The following is a 25284-nucleotide window of genomic DNA, read 5'->3' as shown; positions in this document are numbered from 1 at the left end:
TAAAAAGAAATTTAAAAATAATTAATGAAAATAATAACATGAGGAATCAAAATTGATCATTTTTATCTTTTGTGTTCTGTACAGAATAGCACTCTCAGCTTTCAATGTGCACATTCTTACTACATGGAAATGCCTACCAGTTGAAGGATAGTTTCTACAATGCAAATTACTCAGACTTACCAACATTCTCTGGACGGTGATTTTGAATTACTTCAGCAAGCTCCAAGTTGCCTGCAATGACAGCAACCTGGTACGGCGTCTGGTTTGCGTAATTCAGTGCATCTCTATCACAGCCACGAAATAAAAGAAGCCTTGCACATGACTCTTGACTGTTAACTGCACAAACATGCAATGGTGTGTTGCCGGAGGCATTCCGAGCGTTCATGTCTGCCCCGTAGAAAAGTAAATGCTCGAGGTGTTGTACCAGTCCATTTCTACAGGCCTGTATTTATATAAAATAATTTGTAAGAAAATTCCTGCTTAAAACACTCTTTTATTAACTAGATTAATAGACAAGTTACCTGATGAACTTCCTGCCACCCCTGCAGATCCTGTGCTCCAATGATGGCTCGATCATGAAGAAGACCCTCACAGAGCAGGGGATCTGTGCGGCATGTAACCGCCAAGTATAATGGTGTCAGGCCCTTGGCGTCACGGTAGTTGGGGCTTGCCCCGAGTTCCAACAGTGTGGTTACTGCTTCTAGACTGTTGCGTTCCACGGCACGGTGCATGGCTGTTGAACCATCTCGAGTACGGTAATCTAGCAGGGCACCTCCATTAACAAGTGCTATCAGAACCTTTGCTGGTTTCTTGATCCCAGTTGCCAAAGTCAGAGGTGTCTCTGTAAGAGGTGTCCCCGATTTTAGTGATCGGATAGTACAAGCAATGGCTGAAGTCAAAAGTTTGTTTCTCTGTTTTGAAGCTTTTATGGAAATGGATTTCATATGTTCTATAATAATTTCTGAATGTATCTGGCCGATTATAATAATCGAGGAACCAATGTATTAATATATCCAGAGTCTACCAAGCCCCTAGCACTCAATTCATGTATTTAAATTAATTTTAGCATCTGTCAATGCAACAAATCTGCATCTACACATATTCTACATAAACCATTGTATGATGAATGGCGAAGAGCACCTTGTATCAGAACAAGTCATTTTCTTTCCTGCTCTACTTGGAGGGGGGAGGGGGGGGGGGGGGAGCTAGAGAAAAATGACCGTCTCTATGTCACCATATGAGCCCTAATTTCTCTTATCTCATCTTTGTGGTCCTTACACAAAATGTATGTTGGTGACAGTACACTCACTCAACAGTAATCTCCAAATACCGGTTCCCTAAATTTTCTCAGTAGGTGGGGAAAAGAACATACTTTCCTACAGGGATTCTCATTTGAGTTCACGAAGCTTCTCTGTAATACTCACTTGATGATAAAACCTACTGGTTCCAAATCTAGCAGCACACTTCTGTAGTACTGTAGTCATAAGTTTATTTGTAAGGCAAATTCCATATACCAAATTCAATGTGATAATTTATGACCTGTGAAGCTGCAGGCAAAATGTATTACTCCTTAAACAAGTACTATACCTAAAATACAGAGATACAGGTCTCCAAAGATGACACTGCGAACACCATTCTGAAGAAGCGAATTTCAGAAAAAAAATTTAAATGCTATATCTCTGTAACAGTTCTAGATGTTTTTTATTTGAAAGATTATTTTATTGATTACAATGGTATCCTCCATTTGGACATACCTGTCAAAGTTCTTTTACTGTTGCTTTTTGAATTTTTTTCACAAGTCACAGAATTATTTATTTTTTTTTTTTTCAAAAATGCCAATCCAGAAAAGTTAGATTTTTTTCTGTTGATTAGTACCATGTAGTACTACATTCTCTGTACAGGAGAGCTTTGCTTTTAAGTTGGGAAGGTTTTATTTCAAAAAAATCATTTTTTTAACTTTCAAGGGAAATGTATGTCTTCACTGAAGTTGTTTCTTACTAATTTCTTTGTTACTATATTTATTTCTATCATCTTTGTTGCAGTTATTTCTTATCACTTAGTTTGTTGTAATTATTTCTTTTCACTTTCGTTGTTGCAGATATTTCTTACACTTTGTTGTAGTTTCTTATCAATTTCTTTGTCGTGGTTGTTCATTGCAGATTTCTGTATTGTAGTTGTTCAGTGCTAATTTGTTTCCTCTTCAGGCTTCTAAAAAATTCCAGGCCATCCAGTGAGTTCTGTGTTTTTGTGAGAAATTTGTCAGTTGACACAGTTGCAGTGTGTTTTGTGAAAAGGACTGTTCCAAATGTCTTCTGACTAGGGCCACAGGAGAGTGCAGTGTGTTGACTATTTGCACACCCATAAAAGAGTGATATATAAGACAAACAAAAAAATAGACTTTGTTCATATTGGGAATAAGTGTTCTCATTTGAAGACTCTGTTTCAAAGTGAAGATGTTTCCAGTGATGACTTTTTGTGTTCTAATTTTTTGACAGAATAACAACGAAGATAGTATCTGAACAAGGTGAAGCCTCCCATGGTGCAGACAATGCAGATTTTGCATCAATAGAGGAAGAATTAAATACCCCGAATCAGTCAACTACAGAGGTGGGTGTTAGTCCTGTTAAGAAACCGTGGTCAGTGAATTTGAGTCATAAGCTCTATGCATCAAGAAAGTGCAGAGAAATTACTAAAGTTATGGATGAATACACAACAGCAAAACTGATCACACTCTTCAAAGTAGAAATTCCTTCAGAAGAAAATAAACCAAAATAATGTTGCACCTCTTACCAGGAATTTTTCACAAATATCAATTCAGCTGTTGAATATTGTGCATCTTACAGTAAAAAGGTGCCAGTTTTAATAGTATTCCAGAGACATTTTCAAAGTAAACAATTGTGAAGCACATTCCAAAGTCTCAAAGTACATGGTAGACAAATCAAGAAATGTGAAGTCTGTAAAAGGAGTGTTTGGAAAACCAGATCCCTATTTTGGTCATCCTGCAGAAGCAGCTCAAGTGCAAATAGTACAGTCATTTTATCTGGAAGATAAATGGGACTGTTCTCGCCAGAGTGCCAACAAAAAAGACACTATAACTAAAACAGTTTAAGGTCAAGAACTTGTGAAAGTGAAGAGGTACATGACTTGCAGTATAAAAGAAACTTTTGCAATTTATAAGAGCAACTACACAACTTCACTTATTGGAAGATCAAAATTTTATGCACTATGACCTAAGGGGGTAGTTCCACACCAACCTAGAGACATCTGTTTATGTGTGTACTGCACAAATTTTGAACTTTGTGCAGTAACTTTGAAGAACTTAATGCAGCATGTGACATATGACACCTTGGTTGGGCATGTGAAGTCATTAGTAGTCTGTGACAGAAAGCGAGAGACTTGTTTGTTTCAAGAATGTGGTGACTACCCTGGAAAGGGAGCACTGTCTTTACAGACACTTGGTCTGGAAGACGTAGCAGATAACTCTACAGAAATTACTTAAGCAACATGGCAGGAAAATAAACTAATTAAAAAAACTGTTGCCTTTGACAGTTTCATTGATGAACTTGGTAACACACCAGCATCTGAAGAAATTACAACACCACACTGCAGAAGTGAAAGGGTGTGTACAGGCTAAATAACTTGTTTAGTGCTTCACTGTGATTTTGCTGAGAACTGGTCTGTAATTCTCCCACAAAAAGTATAAGTATATCATTGCAGTAATGACCAGGTTTCAATTTTTACAGGGGTGACATATTTTCAAATCACGAGCTCAGGTCTTGCAGTTATAAGTGATGACACAGAACATGACTCAGCACATGCTTTGCTAGCAACACGCAAAATTCATCAACTGCAAACAGCTTCAGAGAAGACCATCATTATTTCTGAAGGTGCCCCTAGTTATTTTAAAAATTGTCACCAGCTGTCTGAATTGAGTAAGTCGCTTAGCCGACTGACTGGGTACACAGTGCTACTAGTCATGGCAAGGGGCCTTGTGATGGTGTAGGAGGCTTGCTGAAGCACCATGCTACAAAACATAATCTTTCCAGACCAAATACAGCTGCAATTCAAAATGCTGAGGATTTTACGAAAGTTGTGAAATCTTACACAGCCACAGTCCTCATTCTTTTGTCCAAAGAGGAAATCAAAGAATTCTGTGAGCAGAAAAAAACAAACTACTCCTGTGAAATGAATTCAGAAGACATTTTTGGACTCAATGTGATGGGTGAACTCATACTGCATGCACTTTAAGGGGCAAGAAAGAAGAATTTTTTTTTCATTCGGCCAACGCCTCAGAAACAACAGGATAGTATTCAGACTCACAACCTGAGAGGGGGGATGTTTGTGGTGTGTATGTATGACTGCGACTGACAGATTGCAGAGATTATAGACACTAGTTATGAGTTAAACGAAATTATAGTGAACTTTATGCTATCACATGGACAGCTGCTGGATATAGGTTCCCAGCTGAAGGACAGTAACAATGCCATCAATGCTCACTTACTGCTCATAAGTTTTTGAAGACTGTAAGTGCTCCAAGGCATGACTGGCTATTTCAGTACAAAACAGAGTGCACAGAAGTTGTATAAATTGAACCCTTTAGGTATTTGGACCTTTCATGTACATTTTGGAACCATTTAAAATGCTTGAAAATGTGTCTCTTACTCATCTTTCAAAACTAAAATTATGTTAGATAAGGCTAGGTTTTGATTTTTATTAGCCTGTTATGTGATAATGTGGTAATAAAACAGGTTTTAAATATGGCAAAAATTTCAATTGTTTATAAAACCTGTTCAACCTAAAAGTGGAAGCTCTCCTTTTCAGGTAATGTAGAACTATATGGTACTAATCAACAGAAAAAAATCTAACTTTTCTGGATTGGCATTTCTGAAAAACATTTTTTTCTATAAATTATAAAAATGTTCAGAATGCTATAGTAAATGAACTTTAATAGATAAGTCCAAATGGAAGATTTCTTTGTAATCATAAAGCAGTTATCTTTCAAACAAAAAAGGCAACAAAATATCAAGAACTGTTCATGAGATACAGCATTTTTTCCAAAATTCTCAACTTCAAGATGTATGCGCAGTGCCACCTTTGGAAGGTTGTATCTCAGAGCAGAATTTTTTTTGGAGAAAACAGAAAAATACATGTACCTTACTTAGTCCTTCATTTTAACATATGCTAAATTCAATAACATCCAAGACTATGAAGGTAAGATTTTTTCCTAGCCTGCCTGAACTGATATGGACTATGCCATAAGCAAAATACATTATCAAATACATTTAGTCACCACCAAATACTTAAATACTCATCTTTATGAACCACATATCCAAAAATATAGAATATTCTATACTGCTTCATAACACAGAAAACTATGTTAATACTATTTCCTCTGATGTTATGTGTCTAACAGAATTTATTATAACAATATTAAGAAAATCATCTCTGCTATATGATGAGTAGCAACTTTTCTTTTCATGATATTGTTACATTACATCCTGCATTTTCCACTATTAGAATTTATTATAATATGTGAATCAGCTGCAGAAAGGAATTTTCCTTCTTTCTGTGGATTAATTGATTCAAAATCAAATCCTATGGAACTTCTCTGGTTCCTCCAATCATAAATCTCTGTTCTAAATCCATTAATTGAATTATTTAATACAACTTCCTATATTCTGCTGTTAAATAAAACATGAAATAGTTATATGCAACACCATTTAGTCTGTAAAACTTAGTTCATCTGTCAGAATGCCATTAATGATTAAAGGTCCTTTGGAAAAAAAAAACTCCAAACCTACATCATGGAAATTTCAAATGCAAGCACTTGGCAAAGACACAAACATTCTTTTTCTTTCTCTCTTTTTTAATGGCAAACATAAAATTCAGGGTTGCATATTCTGCTGGGCTAAAATATTTGCAGAAGATAGACTTCAAAGGTGAAACAGTTGCTTCAGACACAGTAGCGATGACAATGAATTTAAACCTTCCTGCTCTCAGGTATCACTGACACTATTAAATTCATGAAACAAAGCTTAGTTATACCTGCCAAAGTGCCTGTATATAACATAGCAACTTGGACCATAATATAATATCAGCGACAAAGCAAAACTGTATTTCTTATTTTACAACATCTGTGAATACATAGGGTTAAGTGCGCATTCCCAAATTAACTGTAACACATTTTCATGGCTCGCAATTAAGAATATTACTTAAAATTGTTCTAAGGTACAAAAATTACTAAATGTTTGCTATAATGTTACACCAAGGGTACACCTAATGGCTTTCAGATGAATGTAGTGATTTATATATAATGAGCTAGGAGAATACGTGACTGTTTTACAATGAGGAATATAGTACATAACATGAATCTTCTAAGACATGGTTCTTTAGCGATCAGTATTATTCTCCAGGTATGTTTTCATACAAATGCCAACTTAATATGGTTACAATATTGGACACAAATGGTATTAATAACCCCTGATTTTGTTTATCTTCAATAAAAATTACAAATTTAGCTTATTATGTAAAACAGAGCTTAATAAACAGTACTGTATTCTCTGATTTTAGCCACCTCAAAAATGAACATACCTCCAGTTTCTGGGCAGTGAAAGTTGGGATCAAGGCCTTTGGAGCACATCTTAGTGATTTTTTCCACTTGGCCATTTGCAACATAGTCTAACAAACGGCGTAGATTAGCTCGAGTATGTAAAGCTTTTAACTGCTTCTCATCCAGGTTCAACATTTTGTACACACGTCTCTTGTACTTGAGCTGCAAATAACAAAAATTCTTTATTAATGGTTACAAAAAAGAAACTGAAAGCAGTATCCTGAAAATTGATTACATCCAGTTCACTCTTCTTTAAAACTATATAAGCCTAGTTCAAGTTCAATGAATACTGATTTAATTATATAAATATGTTCTTGGGAGGGAGAGGAGACAGAGAAGAATTGATGCATCAATAGTAGCAACATTTTATGAGAAAAACTGAAACATTAACCTGCAGTAACGAGACATAGCAAGCTGCAGGGGTGTATAACTGTTGACCACCACTCTAGGACCACATTTCTCAATGTTTTGGTCCTTTGGGACAGCACATTTCAACCTCTCGTGACATCCCTACATTTAATTTTTTCCTTAGACGCAAAACAGTAAACACATGAAGTACATATAATACATTTCTCATTATGGAACAACTATGATACACAAATTTTACAAATTTATTACATAGACTCTTGAATAGGAACATTTTTTTTTTACATTCTAGATATTTTATCTGCAGAAGATCAAAAGACATTGAAAATGTCATGTCACGACATGGCAGCTGAGAAACACTGCTCTATGAGGCCATGTTTCTTTTCTGATATGTACAGTGTTGTGAGGATAAAAAAATAGTGTGGGATTCAAACTAGTCTTTCGTCTCAAGCAGTCACTGTTCTGACTGACTCAAGGAATTGCTTGTGAAAGGCACAGTTCTGAATTCGAGTTCTAGTCCAGCCGACAACTATCATGTGTAATGAAGAATCCTTACACTGTACCCTCCATTACAGAGCAAAAGAATTGTTCCAGACTGGAGAGTGTAGGAGAGAGATGGATGACTAATATGATGTACCAGTCCATTATATGAAGTAAAGCAGTAGCTGTCCTGAGACTTGTACCTCCATCATTATTTATAGGATTTCAAGGCTTTGCTGCATAGCAGATGGGCATAATTTACATGATATCAAACATTTCACAACACATGTTAATTTCTGCAGTCAACCAAATGAAAGCTGTTCTCTGCAACTGAAAATAGTGCGATCTTAGGCTTTGGACAAGGTATGAAACACTCTTCCATTAATTGCTTTTCCATAAAGCAAGTTGAGATGCTAGATGTTAATCAAACACTTACTGCTGTTGATTCCAAACACATTATTAGGATACTGGCCCGCTATCTACTTTTATAACACAGTTGCTCTCCAGGGAGATAATTCCCCATGTTCTATTCAACTGCTGATATGTAATCATCAATACAAAGGTCAGTTTCAACATATCAGATTCCCCCCCCCCCCCCCCCTCCCCAATATTGGAAACATTTTAGTTTGTGACCTCTGTATGCTTGATGCTGTGGGACACTCACCAATTCCATAGTTGTGTCAACTTTCATGTAACACTGGTACAAGCATAACTGGAATATCTACCCCAGATTTCTATGAGACACCACAAATTTGTTGATTTTGATTTATTGATCCATTTTACCAAGGCACCTGAAGATGAAGGTGTCAGTTGTAACCAATAGCACAAATAACTATCATCAGTGAATACGAAGAAAGGAAAAAAAATGTTTTTTGTCAATGCCATATTTCATTGCTGGTGCTGCAGATACCAGAAAACAGTATCACTCTTATTACTTTATCGCTGAATGTAAGATGCAATGTATGTCATCCTAGTATTGACTCAATTTAGTGACTGGGTTGCATAGCATGCTTCAGAGATTTTTTATTGTCATTCAATAATGTATCAGATCCACATTTTCCATCCAAAGGCAGCATAGCTACAGGGAACGTATGATTTCCTGTCTAATAAATTTTTACAATCTCATCTCTTCCAGACTCTTTACGGTGACAGAATATGACATCCTGTTGCTGCAAGCATCTAAAAACCTCATCTCACATAGGCAAGCACACTTGTTGGACAGTTTGTTCACAGACTGACTGTACCACGTCTTCCTGTCTATGATACAGATTTTCTAGCTAACTATCACATCTGTATAATTAATGTTTATGAATTCTTGACACTTTGTTACATTGTAAAAGTGAAGGCATGGCAGTTTGAGTTTTTATTTATTTATTTATTTATATAGCATAACACTATTTTTGTATTTACCTATGAAATTATACAGTTCCCAATTGTTTTATAATTCTACATACACTTGACAGTTTTCTAAATCTTCAGTAGTGATTTGTGGAATATGTGTGTATATAAGCCAAGCTTTGTCATTTTTGCAGTTATGTGTGTATGTCATCCTGAATCTGTAAAGTTGTTTTCTTATTTTCAGCATCACACGGGTTTAGTGTAGACAGCCACTGTATTATGCAATCAAACTTCAGTGATTCAAATAATGAGAAAAGAAAGGTATAAAGAAGTAGCTACAGACCTCCAGGTAGCCAACAGGTCCATTGAAAGGATAATCAGCAAGACGCCGCTCCTCGTCAAGAAATTTGCCAGCCTTCCCATTCACAGGAGGACAGAAGAGACCATAATTAAAGCTCTCTTTGAGTTCCTGTAATGTGAAACATTCATTCTATTAGAGAAAAGTTCTAGGGTGATATGCTATTGTAATATTTGAAGGATAGAACACTTTCATAAGCTGCCTAGCTCATCTCAAACATTTGCATCACTTCATAGTAAATTACTTTACAGAAAACAGTATGGATGTTTTTCAGATTGTTCCTCCAGCTATGTATAAATATTGTGAGCAACCTTAATGATTGTTCTTAACTACAACTTTTGTCAACTACCTTTAACAATTGCACACTTACGCATAAAACTACATTAAAATCTTTTCTATGAAATATATTTGGACATGCACATGCTGTAAAGACTCCCAAAAACTGTTTGGTGTTACAGATATTAAGCAAGCAATGGCCATTAAAAACAATTGCCATGATATTTGTGTATATAACTTTGGGGGAAACTTTTGCTTCACAATGTCAGAATTCTGGCATATCATAAGATTTATGAAATTATGTGACCTAAATCATCTAGTACAGTGTTCCAGTGTGAAAAGTGCATAGTCACTTGTCATTGCAGTTTAACTTCAGTCCCCAAGAAACAATGAAGGAAAAGTGTTCAGTACTAGGCCAGACTTCTAAAGTAAGCTTTTAGATGCAACATATTATTTCCTTTTTCAAGAAACATGCGACTGAAAAGTAATTACTGCTTTGGAGACATCACATGGCATTTTTAACCTAGTAGATCATGATGCAACATCAAAGCATGGAGCAAATTATGGCCTATGAATTCCGTGCAGCTTTATTTTAGCTATTTAAAAAGTTTACTTTCTTTTCGAAACCAACCCTCATGCAAGAACAGAGTGTGATCATACTTGATGACAGGTACAATTTTATTTGTTCCCTATCAGTTTATGGTATGGAATAAACTTTCAACTGAGGAAGGATTAAATGGATTTTGAAAGGCACATCTGCACTAAGCTTTTCAAGTTACTTGTTACACCAATTAAAAAATGTTCAAAAACGTTTTCACGCCAGGGACAGAGGTGTTGATGCTTGTTAGAGTCTTCTTAACCTGACAGCTATTGTTGTTGATTTCAAATTTAGAATATAAATTGCTTGGTGATAAACATTTTGCAACCACACAGTGAGATTTTTAACGCTGTCATTTGTTATTAACAAGTGTAGAGAAGTTTGCTTCCTGCATATTATTATTATTATAATCAATGTGTTATGATGTGTTTTGTGCCTCATCTAATAGTTCAAAGTACAGTAATAGAAAAGTATAAAATGTGAGATTCTGCAAGTTGTTTTTTAATGATGTTACAATCTTAACCTTTTAGGAACATCTGTTTCTTAATCAGCAAAGAATGAAACTTTGTAAAATTTAATAGTTTCCAAATTATAACATTTAGTGAATTTGAGATGGGTAAAAGGGCCAGTCTGAGAAAGAATGCCAAGGTTTATAGCGACATTGACCGTAGGGAGGACTACGAAGTAAATAAGCAAAATGTATGAGGAAACAGCTGCTATTGCCTACTGTACATTAGTCTGTCACCTTATGTCAAACATTCCCCCAGGATATATTTATTTTGTCCTTTGTCCTGAAATTGATGTGGATGTATTCCTACAGAAGCATCATCTGCTTATTCCTGCAAAATTAAATGTATTATGAACTCGCCTAGTGTGCTGCACAAGGTTTATTTTGTTTAAAATACACTGAAAGCCGAAGAAACTGGTACACCTGCCCAATATCATGTAGGGTCCCTGTGAATATGAAGAATTGCCGCAACATGACGTAGCTTAGACTTCACTAATGTCTGAAACAGTGACAGCTTGAATCCTGCAGAGCTGTACATGCATCTGTAAGAGTACGATGGGGTGGAGATCTCTTCTGAACAGCACATTATAAGGCATCCCAGATATGCTCAATAATGTTCATGCCTGGGGAGTTTGGTGGCCAGTGGAAGTGTTTAAACTCAGAAGAGTGTTCCTCAAGTCACCCTGTAGTTATTCTGAATGTTGGGATGTCACATTGTTCTGCTGGAATTGTCCAAGTTCATCACAATGCACAATGGACATGAAAGGATGCAGGTAATCAAAAAGGATGCTTATGTATGTGTCAGAGTTGTATCTATAAAATACCAGAGGTCCCATACCACTCCAACGGCACACGCCCCACACCATGAAAGAGCCTCCACAAGCTTGAACGGTCTCCTGCTGACATGCAGGGTCCAAGGATTCATGAGGTTGTCTCCTTACCCATAAATGTCCATCCACTCGATACAACTTGAAACAAGACTTGTCCAAACAGGCAACACATTTCCAGTCACCAACAGTCGAATGTCAGTGTTGACGGGCCCAGACAAGGCATAAAGCTTTGTGTCGTGCACTCATCAAGGGTACACACATGGGCCTTTGGCTCTGAAAGTCCATACCGATGATATTTCGTTGAATGGTTCACATGCTGACACTTGTTGTTGGTCCAGCATTGAAATCTGCTGCAATTTGTAGAAGGGTTGCACTTCTGTCACATCGAGTGATTCTTTTCAGTCGCCGCTCGTCCCGTTCTTACTGGCCGCAGCGATCTCGGAGATCTGATGTTTTACCAGATTCCTGATAGCCATAGTACACTCATGAAATGGTCATACAGGAAAATCCCCACTTCATCACTACCTTAGGGATGCTTTGTCCCGTCGCTCGTGTGATGGGACACGACGTTCAAACTCACTTAAGTCTTGATAACCTGCCACTGTAGCAGCAGTTACCAATCTAGCTACTGTGCCAGACAGTTGTTGTCTTATATAGGCACTGCCGACTGCAGTGCCATATTCTGCCTGTTTACATATCTCTGTATCTGAATATGCATGCCTATACCAGTTTCCTTAATGCTTCAGTGTAGAATGTTTTCATGCAGATGCTGAAATAATTACATCAATACAGTTTAGTGTCAGTGATATCACATTCCTATTCAATCACAATAATAGCATGCGTCAACTGTTATGACAGGCAAAAAAAGTTCTTCAGGCTTGCCACTGTCATTCCTGAACTTTGTTTCATGTAGTTTTCCTTCATTCAAGCAAAACTTAAGTATCTTATATAGTGCAAGATCATACACATATGAGGGCTGGTCTAGCACTACATCACCTCTCTTTGTTCTAGAGAGCTTATCACATCCCATCATATTATCCAGATCCAACCACAATTGGCATCCATCAGCTAATATTATTTTGTGATCTACACATATACTTAAAAAAATTGTAAATATATTTAACTGGGAAAACACCTGTTGCACTTGATCTAAGATCAACAACTTCAAGTCTGAGAAGCAACCCAGACACATTCTTACACTAACATCATCTCTGGGTTGGTAGATAAGGTGCAGTTCCATTTTGTGCTCCGACAACTTAGTAAAAAAAAAAAAAAAAAAAAAAAAAAAAAAAAAAAAAAAAAAAAAAAAAAAAGCTGTGGTCTCATTTTAGGAACCATCTCTGGATTCATCTTCAGTGACCTATGAAACTGTGGCAAAATGTAAACGAGCTTGAATGGTGGTTTTAGTAACTGAGATTGCAAATGCCACTAAAATGTTCTAAACCACAAACATTCTCCATGAAATCTGAAAGTTACAAAAGGGTTATATCATCAAGAGAAGGCAAAGTTTTGCCTGTGAAATTTTTACTCAATGTAATGAAATGTTGATGGACAACAGTCTTAAATAATTACATAGTAGACAAAGACAAGGCCCTGCAAAAGTTGAAAGATAAGTTTATACCAGAGGAAGTGCTAGCATCTATGGTAAGCTGATGAATTACGGAGGAAATAAATGTGAAGGAAACAAGACTTGCAGGTTACAGAGGAGAGGCTGTAGTAAATTTGGCAAACTGTAAAAATGCATACTTGTTCCAAGAGTGAGACGTTGAAAGACTAAGACACTGGATTTATATTTGGAAGGGGGCCACAGTCTGCCTCCATTTTTACTGACTCACAAGTCTGTGTTTGCGACTAACAATGATAAAGTGAGTTGTGGCACATAAGATATAGAGTCCATTGAACCAGCTAAAACATCTAGCAATGAAAACCATGGGATCACAGAGTCCAACAGTGACAATGCCAATGTTGTCATAGAGTCTAACAGTGACATTGCTAAGGTTGTAACTATTTGATAACTCGATTAGCAAACGTCTGCGTTTCAAATATCAGAAAGATCAAAATGGCAGTCAACTCTAATAGTTGTTAACAACAGTCTGGCGAACCGGATAAAAAAACGGCCTTATGTTTGAGGAAGTGAGGTAAATCTGACGTAATAAAACGAAAATGAATTGGTCATTGGAAAGCGAATCCGGAACCTTCGCCTTGTGACTAGTGCTTATCAGGGAAGTAAATGCAACATATTTCTTGAATACAGATTTAAAGGCCAGTCGGCATTAGGCCACGTGATATTATGAGAGAACAGACACAAGGCGTACTTGGTTGCTGAAAGTATCGCTGTTGAGCATCCTCGCAATGTAACTGTGTATGCAAAAGTCACTACGTTATGGAGATGATCACGATCGTTAGAATTTGACGAAAATGGTAGGGCGGTAGCGGAGTAGGCGGTGCGGGTCCTATATTTCTGCCCTGGTGGTCGTTAATCACATTCCAAACTGCGCCCGTCGCCGCAAACATTACATCCACCTCAATCACCCACGTGCTATATATCAATATAATCCCCTACGATGTAGCTTGATTACAGGTTTCGTTCCAGTCCCCCGGTTCGTGTAAAGGCCCGAAATTTCAGCCATTTCTACTTCGTTCCGCATGATCCCTGGTAGGGTTACGATCTAGTCAACGGGAAACACGGCAAGTTTTTTTAAAACATAAATTCTTATAATCACAACACTAAAACTACAACAAAATTTAACGTAAACAACAGGTGCTATCGCATCTGTCGCTGTACCAGTGTCACTTCACTTAAACAGTTCTGCTCGATAGATATCGGCACAAGTTGGTAGTCTTCGTGAATCCGACGTTATGTTTTCAAGTGCTGCCAGACGCAATCTTCAAACACTTGCATTGTAGCTGCTCGGTGAAATATGTAAAGTATTAGTTAATAGAACATTTAAAGATGAATTACAATGAAGGTATTCCTAGCCCGTCGAGATCAAGTCCAGTTCCGACTTCCCGAAGAGTTAGGAAAAAACAAAACAAGGTGTTACATGAGATATGAAGTTATATTTAATTAGTAACAATTTCGTTGTCATTTATCTTCTTTTCATTAACTTGAAGAACCACATGTGATATGAAACTGCACAAAATGTAACATTACACCTCATCTTATTTGAAGGTAACAATCGCCGAGAGTGTTGCCCAAATTTGTTAATATTTAAGATAGTAAAATCAGATTTTTCAATCAGTTTTTCTGTGAACACTTAGCATGTGCAGCTCACATAATGTGTTTTCACTCGTTGTAGAATACAAACAATTTTTCTTTTGCTAGAGTACTGAAGGATCGTTAAACTGTGCATGTAGTAGCAGGCAAAGCAGGAACAGGAAAAAACTTTGTATGTTTCTCAATCATATCATGATAGGTTTACAGGTATTCGACTCTCACAGAAAAAAAAATCGTAACATAACGTAGCTTTAGATATGAAATTATCGAATATTATTTCTGGGCCGATTTAGCTCAGGAAACACTTAGCTTTACCGAGCTGTAAATTATCAAGTACATATGTCACAGGATATTCGTGTGACTAGTTTAGATAAGAGAAATACTGGTACCCATTCGGTACAGGTCCAGATGTATGATACGTGTAGAAAATTGCATATTGAACGTAATCAGTATTGTGGTTTGAGAAATACCATGAAACACAACTTATAATAATGGTAGATACTGTCATCTTTCCCCAACCCAAATCGAGAACGTCGTTTCTACAAAAGAGAAAAGACCGTTGAAGAATTATCCGAATAGTATTTTATGTCGGAATCTGTCCTTAGTTACGACTATTGAACTTCGTACCGGGGTAAACTAATGCTTATTCTGAATTGACAAAACAAACTGCAGTATAACAGTGTCTGATGTCTGTATGAGCACGCTCCGAAAGTCAATGTGGCGTTTGTGTAACCAAACAATGCTCCACTAAGCGGTGTGTTTAGGTGCGACGGGGAATTTGTTTCCGCTACAGCTGGTGTACGTCTCTTAGGTCACATGACAAGAACAGTTCGTAAGTAAGTAACTAAAAGATTTTGTGCCTGTATTACTCTGGTAATTTTACGGTTAATTACGCTTTAGTGTTTTTTATTTCTCATTTCCGATGCTAAGTTTTTGCTAATGAAAGTGTCTTCCTGTTCAGGATTTTTTACTTCTGATGCAGGTATATTTATATATACCGAAACCTTGGTCAAGAATTGTAATAAATCTTTATCCTGCAACTGTTTTGGCTCTCATCATTTACCGTGAAGTTCGAAGAAGCCCATAAAGAAAGTCGCCACGGCACCGTTTGATTCACAATACAGAGCGTTCTTGGAAGGTATGCCGAGTCCCAAAAGAAAGAAGCCCGTGATCCATAAACGAGGGTTTGGTATCAATTTTTTTTTTAAAAAAAAAAGAAGATTGTAATTTGCTATAATATCATCTCACTGCGATCACCCACATAATTTTGAAATTGGCTAATCTAGAGGTTTTGAGGAATCACTGAAAATCACTTTTAGAGGTGTATGAGAATTCTGTAATGAATAAGAGCTCTGTATTCCATACCAGGGGAAGGCGCAACTGCCCCTTCTTGCGGCCGCATATGAGGGGAAGGATGTTTACGTTTTGGCTCGAAAGGATGCCACTTTTAAGCCTTGCGTGCGGCGTGCGCGCAGTTTGTAAGCAGCTATGGCACAAATTACGACACGGAAGAAACAAGATTTCATGGAAGAACATTATAAAGATGCTATAACACGAGACGTCGCCATGCTACTACATTGCTGAGGTTTTCTTACCGCAGTTGAAGAAAAAAATATTTTAGTGAAGCTATTCAGGAAATTAGAATGTACGTGTATACATCACAACAATAGAGTATTTTAAAGACGTATTTCATGATTTTCTATTATGTAAGCACTCACTTCCCATAATGATATAAATCTCACGAAGACGGTGTATTCTGGAGAGTTTGTCTTTTTTATCTAATCAGAATAATTGTCAATACATTCTTCCCAAACTGAGAATTAATTTCCATTATATATTAACTTACAGCAAATCTTGCCGTGGTTTTGGTTTTCTGCTCCCTGAAGAGGATCTAGTTTTCTTCCGTCTTGGCTACCCTACTCCAGTGATGAACCTCACAGTAGATTTTATAAGTGAGAGCAAGTGTTTTTTGGCGGTGCAGATTTTTTTTCCACGGAGTGCCATCCATTCTTTTCATAGCTTACTTGAGATATTGCAACCGTACTTTCTGACTCGCCACTATCTGCCTCCAGCTCAATATCTGAATTAAGATAACTATCTGAAATGTTATTTTCGCTCTCAGACTAATTATTTATCTCTAACTCGTTTGCATAATGATCTACATAGGATGACATGTCTTCATCATTTTCAAATCTGCAATCTATTCCCACAGTTCAGTGGCTACGTTATCACAAGCGCAGGGTATTTTTCACACAGGCACGAGAAGACACATCTCTACTCAAACAGACAATGTGTGAAACTGGGGAACTTACGCGTTGTTACAAGGAGGGAAAGTTGGTTGAAAGGCATATATGGAAGGTCACAGTTGTAAATTTTATCCAAGAATGCTACCAACGTATCAAAACTACAGCGGAGTACATTTTACTCCAAGAGCGAGCCTACAAGTTAATAAATGTGTAGTATTTTACATCTCGGGTGCCGACTTGTTCCAATGAGTTCAGATAAAATCCTCTGGGAGGTGCCGGAATGTAGTTCCGGCCGAAATTAGCCGTGCTGCTACCCCTCTTCTGATTTCGAAGCCTTTCCGTAGGTTCCCGCCCAACGCTACAGTCAAACAATCATTTCAACAATGCCATTTCGTCCAAGTAGCACCATAAAGAAACGACTACCGAGCAGGAGTTTATCGCTAACCTGCAATTGGTTTCCAAGCTCCCGTCTGCAGATCTCGCTCATGTCCGACAATCGGGTGTACTTCGCGCGAGCTAGGGTGTGAAAGTTCCGCGAGCGGGTGCTGGAACAGTCGTACTATTTGACCGGACTTTCAGTTTCTGCCGAGAGGGAACTTGAGCGAGATGCTTATGGTGGCGGAAGGAAAGCAAAAACGACGGAAGGGATATGTAATTTGCTTGACCTCTCCAGCCAGCACTTTTGCTCCTCCCGAGTTTTATTTGGTACTATCTGCTGTGTAAGCAAAATGTATTCAAGAATAAACTTTCCCTTGCTGAGCAACAATATTACGGGAGTTGCTGTGTTATAAGCAGTTGTGCTGTGTTCATCCACGTTGAACCCTCGGGTACACAAACGTATGCTCTGTCACTGATCGTCGGCTGTACTGCACAAGCATCTCTTGTTGTGCGACCACAGGAAGTAGGTCTCGCTTATGTTTTAGGTAGCTAGTTGTTAGTCTAGCGCGCGGATGAATTTGACCAAAGCTAAGGCATCGTTTTACAAGTCACAGTGCTATACGTTTAAAACATAATTTTTGTACCGTGTAAAGACCTCAAACAGGCTGTTTTGTTGTGCTTGCCATATGGACTTTTCGTCCACACGCGCGGGGTAAAATATACCCCACTGTAGCTTTGACACATTGGTAGTATTGTTATATAAACTGCAGTACTGTGACCTCCCGCGTACCTTACGACTAACTGTCCCTCCTTGTAACAAAATGTAAGTTGTCCAGTTTCGCGCGTTGTATTTTTTAGTAAGGGTGTGTCGTGTAGCGACTGGGTGAAAAATACCCACGTGTGTGATAATGTAGCCAGTGTACTTTGGGAATAGACTGCAGGTTCGAACACGATGAAGTCATGGCATCCTATGCAAAACATTTTGTAAACAAAACTGAGATAAAATAATGAGTCTGAGAGTGAAAATGACCCCATTTCAGAGAGTGATTATATTTAACACAGATACTGAACAAGAGATAAGACGACGTGCACGATACGTTGGCCGATGTGCAGTGACTAATTTTCTTCCAAGGTACTAGGCGAGTTCATTCGTTTGTTCGGAAGGGGAGGCCGCCATTGTTTGCCGGCTTTCGGCCGGTCGGCGACGACGGAATCGAGGCGCACACGCCTTGCAGTCTTTCTCAAACGGTTTTACAGAAGCTGCTGGGGAAAGAACACTCTTTTTTTGCAGTACTTATACTTTCACATGTCAGCTTCGAAATGACGTGCCCATCTTCGTTAACGGTAATTGTTATTGTGATATTTGCATTTAAGTAAGACACTGTCCGAAATTCGGAAAAGTTTACAATGAAAAATAGGGGGCGCTATGCTTTTGCGTAATTATTTTACATAATATGTTGCTGCATAATAAATTTAGTTAACGTATTGAATTTTTCTTCAGACTCGAGTGGAGGTCTCTATCTGTTACTATCTCGAGAAAACTGATCATTTGTGATCACGCGCGCCAGTGATAAACCCAGAATGCAATATCCACAACTTTCTTCATGTTTCATAAGCCGTTTGAGGTATCGTAATGAGATTTTGATACAAGATAGCATACAAAGAGGACAGTATTTTGCTATATGATTATTATGCAAAATTTCAGTGTCCATCGTATTATTCCTCTAACGACAGACTTTTTTTGATGAAAGAATGTAATTTTTAGTGGCCATCGATAGCTGTGGATTTTGGAATAACATAGCGAAGACATCACACATTTATTTTTGTACTGAGGACGTACTTTTTGATAAGCTACTGACCTTACTTTTCTTCAGTTCCTCACTTTATAAACTTAATAAACCACTGTTTCAGAATTCTCCAGCAGTGCTTCAGCACAACAGGTTAGTGAGGTGACTTTGTAAACACCAGTGTGTTTTGGCAGAAGAATCAAATGGCAACAAGAGAAATGTAGGTTATATTCTAAATTCGCCACTTACGACACTTATCTGAAAGTTACAAATTGTCAACGATCCAGGAGAAAATAAACTGCTGCTTTTGTTGCATTTTCATCAGAATTTTTTCAGATACCAGCCAAAACAGAAGTGACACTAGATCTTTTTGAATCCTCACCATGCAAATGTGGGTGTGGAGGCACTCTACTAAATATTTACAAAAAATGTGAGTGTATGTTTCAGATTTGAATGGCACTTCCCCTCCAGCGCTCGTCATTTCCCCTACAGCGCCTGTCCTCAAGCTCCCCCCCCCCCCCCCCCCCCACCACTACTGCCATCCCCACCAGTACCCTGCTGACTGCGCATCTACCGCCACGCACTCTACATAGTCGGGGTTCAGAGGATGTGGCTCCAACATCTCGACAAGCTTAAAGGGAAGGATGGCACTCTACGGGAAAAATCCGCACCAGCAAGTAACACTTGCCCTCACTTATGGAATCCGCTGTGGGGTCCATTATTGCAGTGGAAGAGCCAATACGGAAGAAAGGTGGATTGTCTTCTGGGAGACGTTAAGTGTCGCCCCAAAAAAAGGACAGGAAAACCAAAAATTCGTACAAAACGTGCTGCAGATTAATGTGTGAGGAACATTCATTTTCGGTTAGTGAAGAATGTGTCGGTAATGGTTCTGATTAGATATAAAAGTAAAATTCTGCAGAATGCACTGTCATTCTGAGATTCAATTTTTGTCATTATGAGAAGTGGTTTGTTTACATCTTAGGAAATCAATAAATACATCTATAAAGCACCAACGTTGTGGTGTATACAAGTACATTCCTGAAACAGTTAATGATTTTTTTTCTAATTGGGATAAAAAACACTCCACACGTGTGATAACATCATAAAAATGCGCGCGCATGTACACGGGTTAAACGCGCCGGTGATTGGTGGGTTAGTTTCATAGTGTTGAAGCAGCGATGCTGCAGCATAAACGTTCGTAATCGCACGCGTATGTACAAGAGAAGGAAAAACTGTTTTGAGCTAGAGAAACGGAAAACGAAGCTCAAGTAATCACACCATTTCATCTGATTTTAATTTCCTGTCTGGAAACGCCTTAATTAAAAGTTCTGCGTCGTATTCCGAAAAATGTGCAGCTGATTCTGGTGCCAAATGCAGCAGAGATATAGATGCAGCGGAGGAAGTTAACGAAATAGCTGCTTTCCACTTCCAGGTGAAAGAACTGAGGAGAGCATTGACATGGCTTCCCGTTTAGGCATTTTAAAATTTCTTTCGTGGTGCAGGTTAAAAGATGCTTAGCTAAAGTGTCCAGACATCCCGATTTGGGAGGAACAGTTCCGATTTTTGGAGTCCAGTCGCATTGTCCCACTTGGGTTCTGCTGGGCTCGTAAATGTTCCGGATTCTAGAAGTAAAAATTCTCGGACGTTTGAGGTTCCTACATATAAAATTTTATATTTCTAGCAAGAAACGTATTTCTATACTGTACCCTTAATCAAACATACCACGACACGCTGTATTATCAAATGCTTTCACACAACAAACTTGATAACGCGATCAAGTTAGAGATCATCAGTAATTTTTGGGTTGCAATCGGTATTACTGACTTGGATTTCCTGAGCAGCAACCCTAACGCGTTCAAGTGTATTTTCCTGACTTTTCATGCGACAATATTGAACGTAGAAGGACAGCATCAGGTTGGAGAACACATTATTTATGAGTGGATATAACAGAAAACCAAAAACCAGATTCATGTCACACTTTAAAAGAAGTGCTTACTGCTAACTTGAATCTGAACGGAATAAAACGTTATTGAGATCACTGAAACCGTGTGTGAATTTTATGATAGTGGCACAATACACTGAAGAGTGGACTGACCATTAATGCGTTTTAAGACTACAAATGGGTCATTTGCAATGTGTACCTACATGGGATGAGACACAAAACCAGCTACGAGTCTCTTAAAATGTGTTATCAAATTGCAAAATTAATAATAATGACTTTTTCCTCCTGGGTGTTGATTTACAGCTGATCGTTACACCACCTCAGCAAATGAGGAAACTGAGCATGGTCAGACTGTCACTGATGTGCGCTGGGTAACAATTTTTGCAGTACTTCACATTCAACCACACACCTTATGAAAATATTTCTAACATTGTGGAGTTTGTGTTATGTATTCCCGGTACAAGTGCAGCAGTAGAGTGTGCATTTTCTTTACAAATTCTGCATTACGACAACGACTGCACTCCTATCCCTGCACCCCCTCCCCCCCCCCCCCCCCCCCTCCGGACATGCCTAATATACACTCCACAGCTAGTGCTGCCATCTGTCGCCTGTGACGGATTCTTGCACACTGAAAGTATTGTTACCATGGAGGTCATCCAAATTTGTGCGGACTTCTAACTGCAATTACGAATGCAAATAGGTAGATAGACATTTTGCCTTTTTCATTCACGAATGCATCAGGAAAGTTGCTGTAATAGATGTCACTAGGATGACTGATACGATCTTGTCAAAGAGCTTACGCCACAGAAAGCACTCCGCCTCTGCAAATGCTTTCTTGCACATATCTAGATAATCACGGTACAGTTCCTTTTCACTACGCATTTCTCTTGGGGGCATTTCCGTGTGTGTGTATATAACCACTGATTTCGTTAAACATTGGCGTAGACATAATTCAGAAGATGAATGAGATAGATGTTGCAAAAATTTCTACTTCAGAATCCACCAGTTTGCCCATTCTGTACGAAATACGATATTTTCTTGTTTTAACTCCGGATCTCGGAAGTTTTTAACAACTGCAATGTAGCTGAAATCGAGACTGCTTTTTCTACCCAATAAACCTTTCCAGCGGATAAAATAGGCTTTGCGCCTTATTGCCATTCATCGCTTTGATTGCTGTTTCAGTTTCGGGGTGTAGACAAACGTCTCTTGAACAATACCAAATTGGAACACAAAACTACCTGGATTCTTATGGCGCTTATTTTTAGGGAGCCTATTCAAATATTCTTTCATTTGTTTTCGCATTTGCTTTTGGTCAACACAACAAATACGGATTCCACTTTGCACAAAACTTTTCCACAACTGACCCTTCGGGTCCTTTCTTTTGATATGTCTGTGCCAATGACGCCAACTATTTCATACATCTGCAATAGCTGACCTAATGCCATGCTATATACTTTCCCAATGTTTAATGTATTGTTGCATCTCTAGAACATTTAGATAAGTACAGCCGCCTTTGAATTACAGGGGCCATTTCTTAACTGTTGAACATGAAGAAACAGATTCCTTCACCTCTTTGGATGAATTACGCAAAACTAATATAAATTACCCTACGGGCAAAACAATTTCGCTGATGACTCTGTTTACGTTATTGTGCAATATAAAAACACCCTCAGAGAAAAATAACTCATCACTTTCACTTTCGGATTAAATATTTTTATTCCTTTCCTGATATCTTCACTCGTATTCCTATCAAGTATAATGTAGCCAGCTACTGCTCTCAGAAATCTCATCTCTTCCCTCTCTATCCTTCTGATACGTCGTTTAGTTAAGTATGGAACATTCACATCAACAGAATTACTCTGGTACCGCCATTACCTTGAGCGGTGTATGTCTTGTGCTAGTTTTAAAATATCGTTTGATGCTGCTACAGAAAATGTAATTTCTATAGCTTCGTACTCCCTATGTTGTAGTATCGTCCTACGCACGTCGTTCATTTTTGCTACTGATGTCATCAAATAGGTGGAATAAACAAACAAATTATTTGATGCGTAGGTAGTATCACACCAAAGTTAAAAGAAAAAAAAATCCGAAGACTGGTTTAAATCAGCACTCCAGGCTACTCTATCCTGTGCAAGGCTGTCCTCTCCAAATAACTATTGCAGCCGACACTCACCCGAACCTCAATACTGTACTCATATCGGTCTTCCTCTGCCATTTTTACCCTTCACACTGCCCTCCAGTACTAAACTGATGTTTCATTGATGTCGAAAAATGTGTCCTATCGACCAGTCCCTGATACTAGTCAAGATGTGCCACAAATTTACCGGGTGATCAAAAAGTCAGTAAAAATTTCAAGACTTAATAAACCACGGAATAATGTAGATAGAGAGGTAAAAATTGACACGCATGCTTGGAATGACATGGGGTTTTATTAGAACAAAAGAAGTATTGCTAGAAGCGTGAAAGCTCTCTTGCGCGCGTCGTTTGGTGATGATCGTGTGCTCAGCCGCCACTTTTCGTCATGCTTGGCCTCCCAGGTCCCCAGACCTCAGTCCGTGCGATTATTGGCTTTGGGGTAACCTGAAGTCGCAAGTGTATCGTGATGGACCGACATCTCTAGGGATGCTGAAAGACAACATCCGACGCCACGCCAATGCCTCACCATGACTCCGGACATGCTTTACAGTGCTGTTCAGAACATTATTCCTCGACTACAGCTATTGCTGAGGAATGATGGTGGACATGTTGAGCATTTCCTGTAAAGAACATCATCTATGCTTTGTCTTACTTTGTTATGCTAATTATTGCTATTCTGATCAGATGAAGCGCCATCTGTCGGATATTTTTGAACGTTTGTATTTGTTTGGTTCTAATAAAACCCCATGTCATTCCAAGCATGTGTGTCAATTTGTACCTCTCTATCTACATTATTCCGTGATTTATTCAGTTTTCAAATTTATACTGGCTTTTTGATCGCCCAGTATTTTGTCCCCAATTCTTTTCAGTACCTCCTCACAAGTTACGTCACCTATCCATCTTATCACCAGATTTTTTCTGTAGCACCACTTTCCTAAGGGTTCTATTCCCTTTTCGTCTGAACTGCCTATCGTCCACGTTTCACTTCCGAGCACTGTTACATTCAAGACAAAGAAGTTTTATTAAAAACGCCGCTTACACAGATTGTTCAATACAAGCACCCGAGAGGCCGACGAGATGCTGTACAGCGCCAGATTTGCACCTGGTGGACAAACTTGGAACAAATTTTTTTTTTTCAGTGTAAATCGATTCCGCATGAGCGCACAAATGTATCTACCAAGTTTGGCTTCCAAACGATAGTTGCAGCCCGACGTCTGTGAGTAGCTGCACTTTAATTATAATCGTCGGCCTTGTTTCATTTCCGCAGCCTGGGTGTATCTACCCGGTAGGTGTGCAGCGTTCCCGTCGTGTGGTCGGTGACCCGCGGCGCAGGGTTGACGGCCGGGGATCGATAGCCAGTCCTCAGGGCCGCTGCAGCCGAGGCGGCGGCACAAGCGGCTCAGCTGCCGCCCGCCGGCCCGGGCACACACTCTGTTCTCCCACACTGTGTGAGTCAGGGCTAGGAGCAGAAGCTGCCCTACAAGACGCTACTAAATCTGCGATAAAGAATTTCGCAGTATCTATGTAGAGTAGATGTTAAAAAGGTCGCGTATCGGAACTACCACCGTACTGAGACGTCGTGTTTCATTCTCTGGCCACAGAAGGGCACAAATTTTCGGACAGTGCGAGACCCAAAAATAGTATAATACACTGCAGCTCTACAAAGTATTAAGCAGTTGTGCATGTAGTAGGTGCAGCAAGTAGGCTATAAACCACTGAAGTAATCTGAAGCACTGCGAGGGGTGTCCAAAAGCTTAGGCTCTGATCGGTCGCTAAATGGAAACCACAGTGAAAATCCGATGAAGCTTTGCACAGAAGTGTTGGGCAGTGTCTCCAATATGACTGTCGATCCCATCACGCTGCACTTTGTAGTACTGAACGCTCCTTGAGCACGTAAAGACGCCTAGAAAATAGTGTCTCTCACCAAGTATGACAGATTTAGCCTGATTCCGTGCAACTCCACATAACGTAACTGTCATGCATTCCCCCCTTCATGAGTACTCTCGACCGCACACGGCAGGAGGAATGAAGGCGCTCCTGCAGCGTTTTCGATGGGAAGTGTTTGACCACCCTCTGAATTTCATCTCTGTTCATACGAACCGCTGACTATGAAGACAAAATTCTGTCACAGAAAACGAGCTGCAGACCAGCGTAGTGTTCGCGGAAAGCAAGGGCGGCTGCCTTCTTTGAAGAGTGTACTGGAAAATTGGTACA

At 38.9% G+C, this 25284-nt stretch overlaps 1 protein-coding gene across 5 annotated transcripts in view; it reads right to left on the bottom strand.

Annotated features, from left to right (window-relative positions):
- Nucleotides 1-25284, bottom strand: part of LOC126354996 (protein shank) — a 289319-nt gene that overhangs the window by 76339 nt on the left and 187696 nt on the right. For all 5 annotated transcript variants that reach the window (XM_050005110.1, XM_050005111.1, XM_050005113.1 and 2 more), the window contains 4 exons: nt 9138-9263; nt 6592-6772; nt 522-841; nt 181-442 (listed from right to left, as the gene is read on the bottom strand). In XM_050005110.1, coding sequence (XP_049861067.1) covers nt 181-442; nt 522-841; nt 6592-6772; nt 9138-9263 — 889 coding nt within the window. The remainder of the gene's footprint in view (nt 1-180; nt 443-521; nt 842-6591; nt 6773-9137; nt 9264-25284) is intronic.

The sequence above is a fragment of the Schistocerca gregaria genome, chromosome 3 (genome assembly GCF_023897955.1).
Source record: "Schistocerca gregaria isolate iqSchGreg1 chromosome 3, iqSchGreg1.2, whole genome shotgun sequence".
Classification (NCBI taxonomy): domain Eukaryota; kingdom Metazoa; phylum Arthropoda; class Insecta; order Orthoptera; family Acrididae; genus Schistocerca; species Schistocerca gregaria.
The sequence above is the reverse complement of the archived record's forward strand: the minus strand, read 5'-3'. Positions and strand labels throughout refer to the sequence as shown.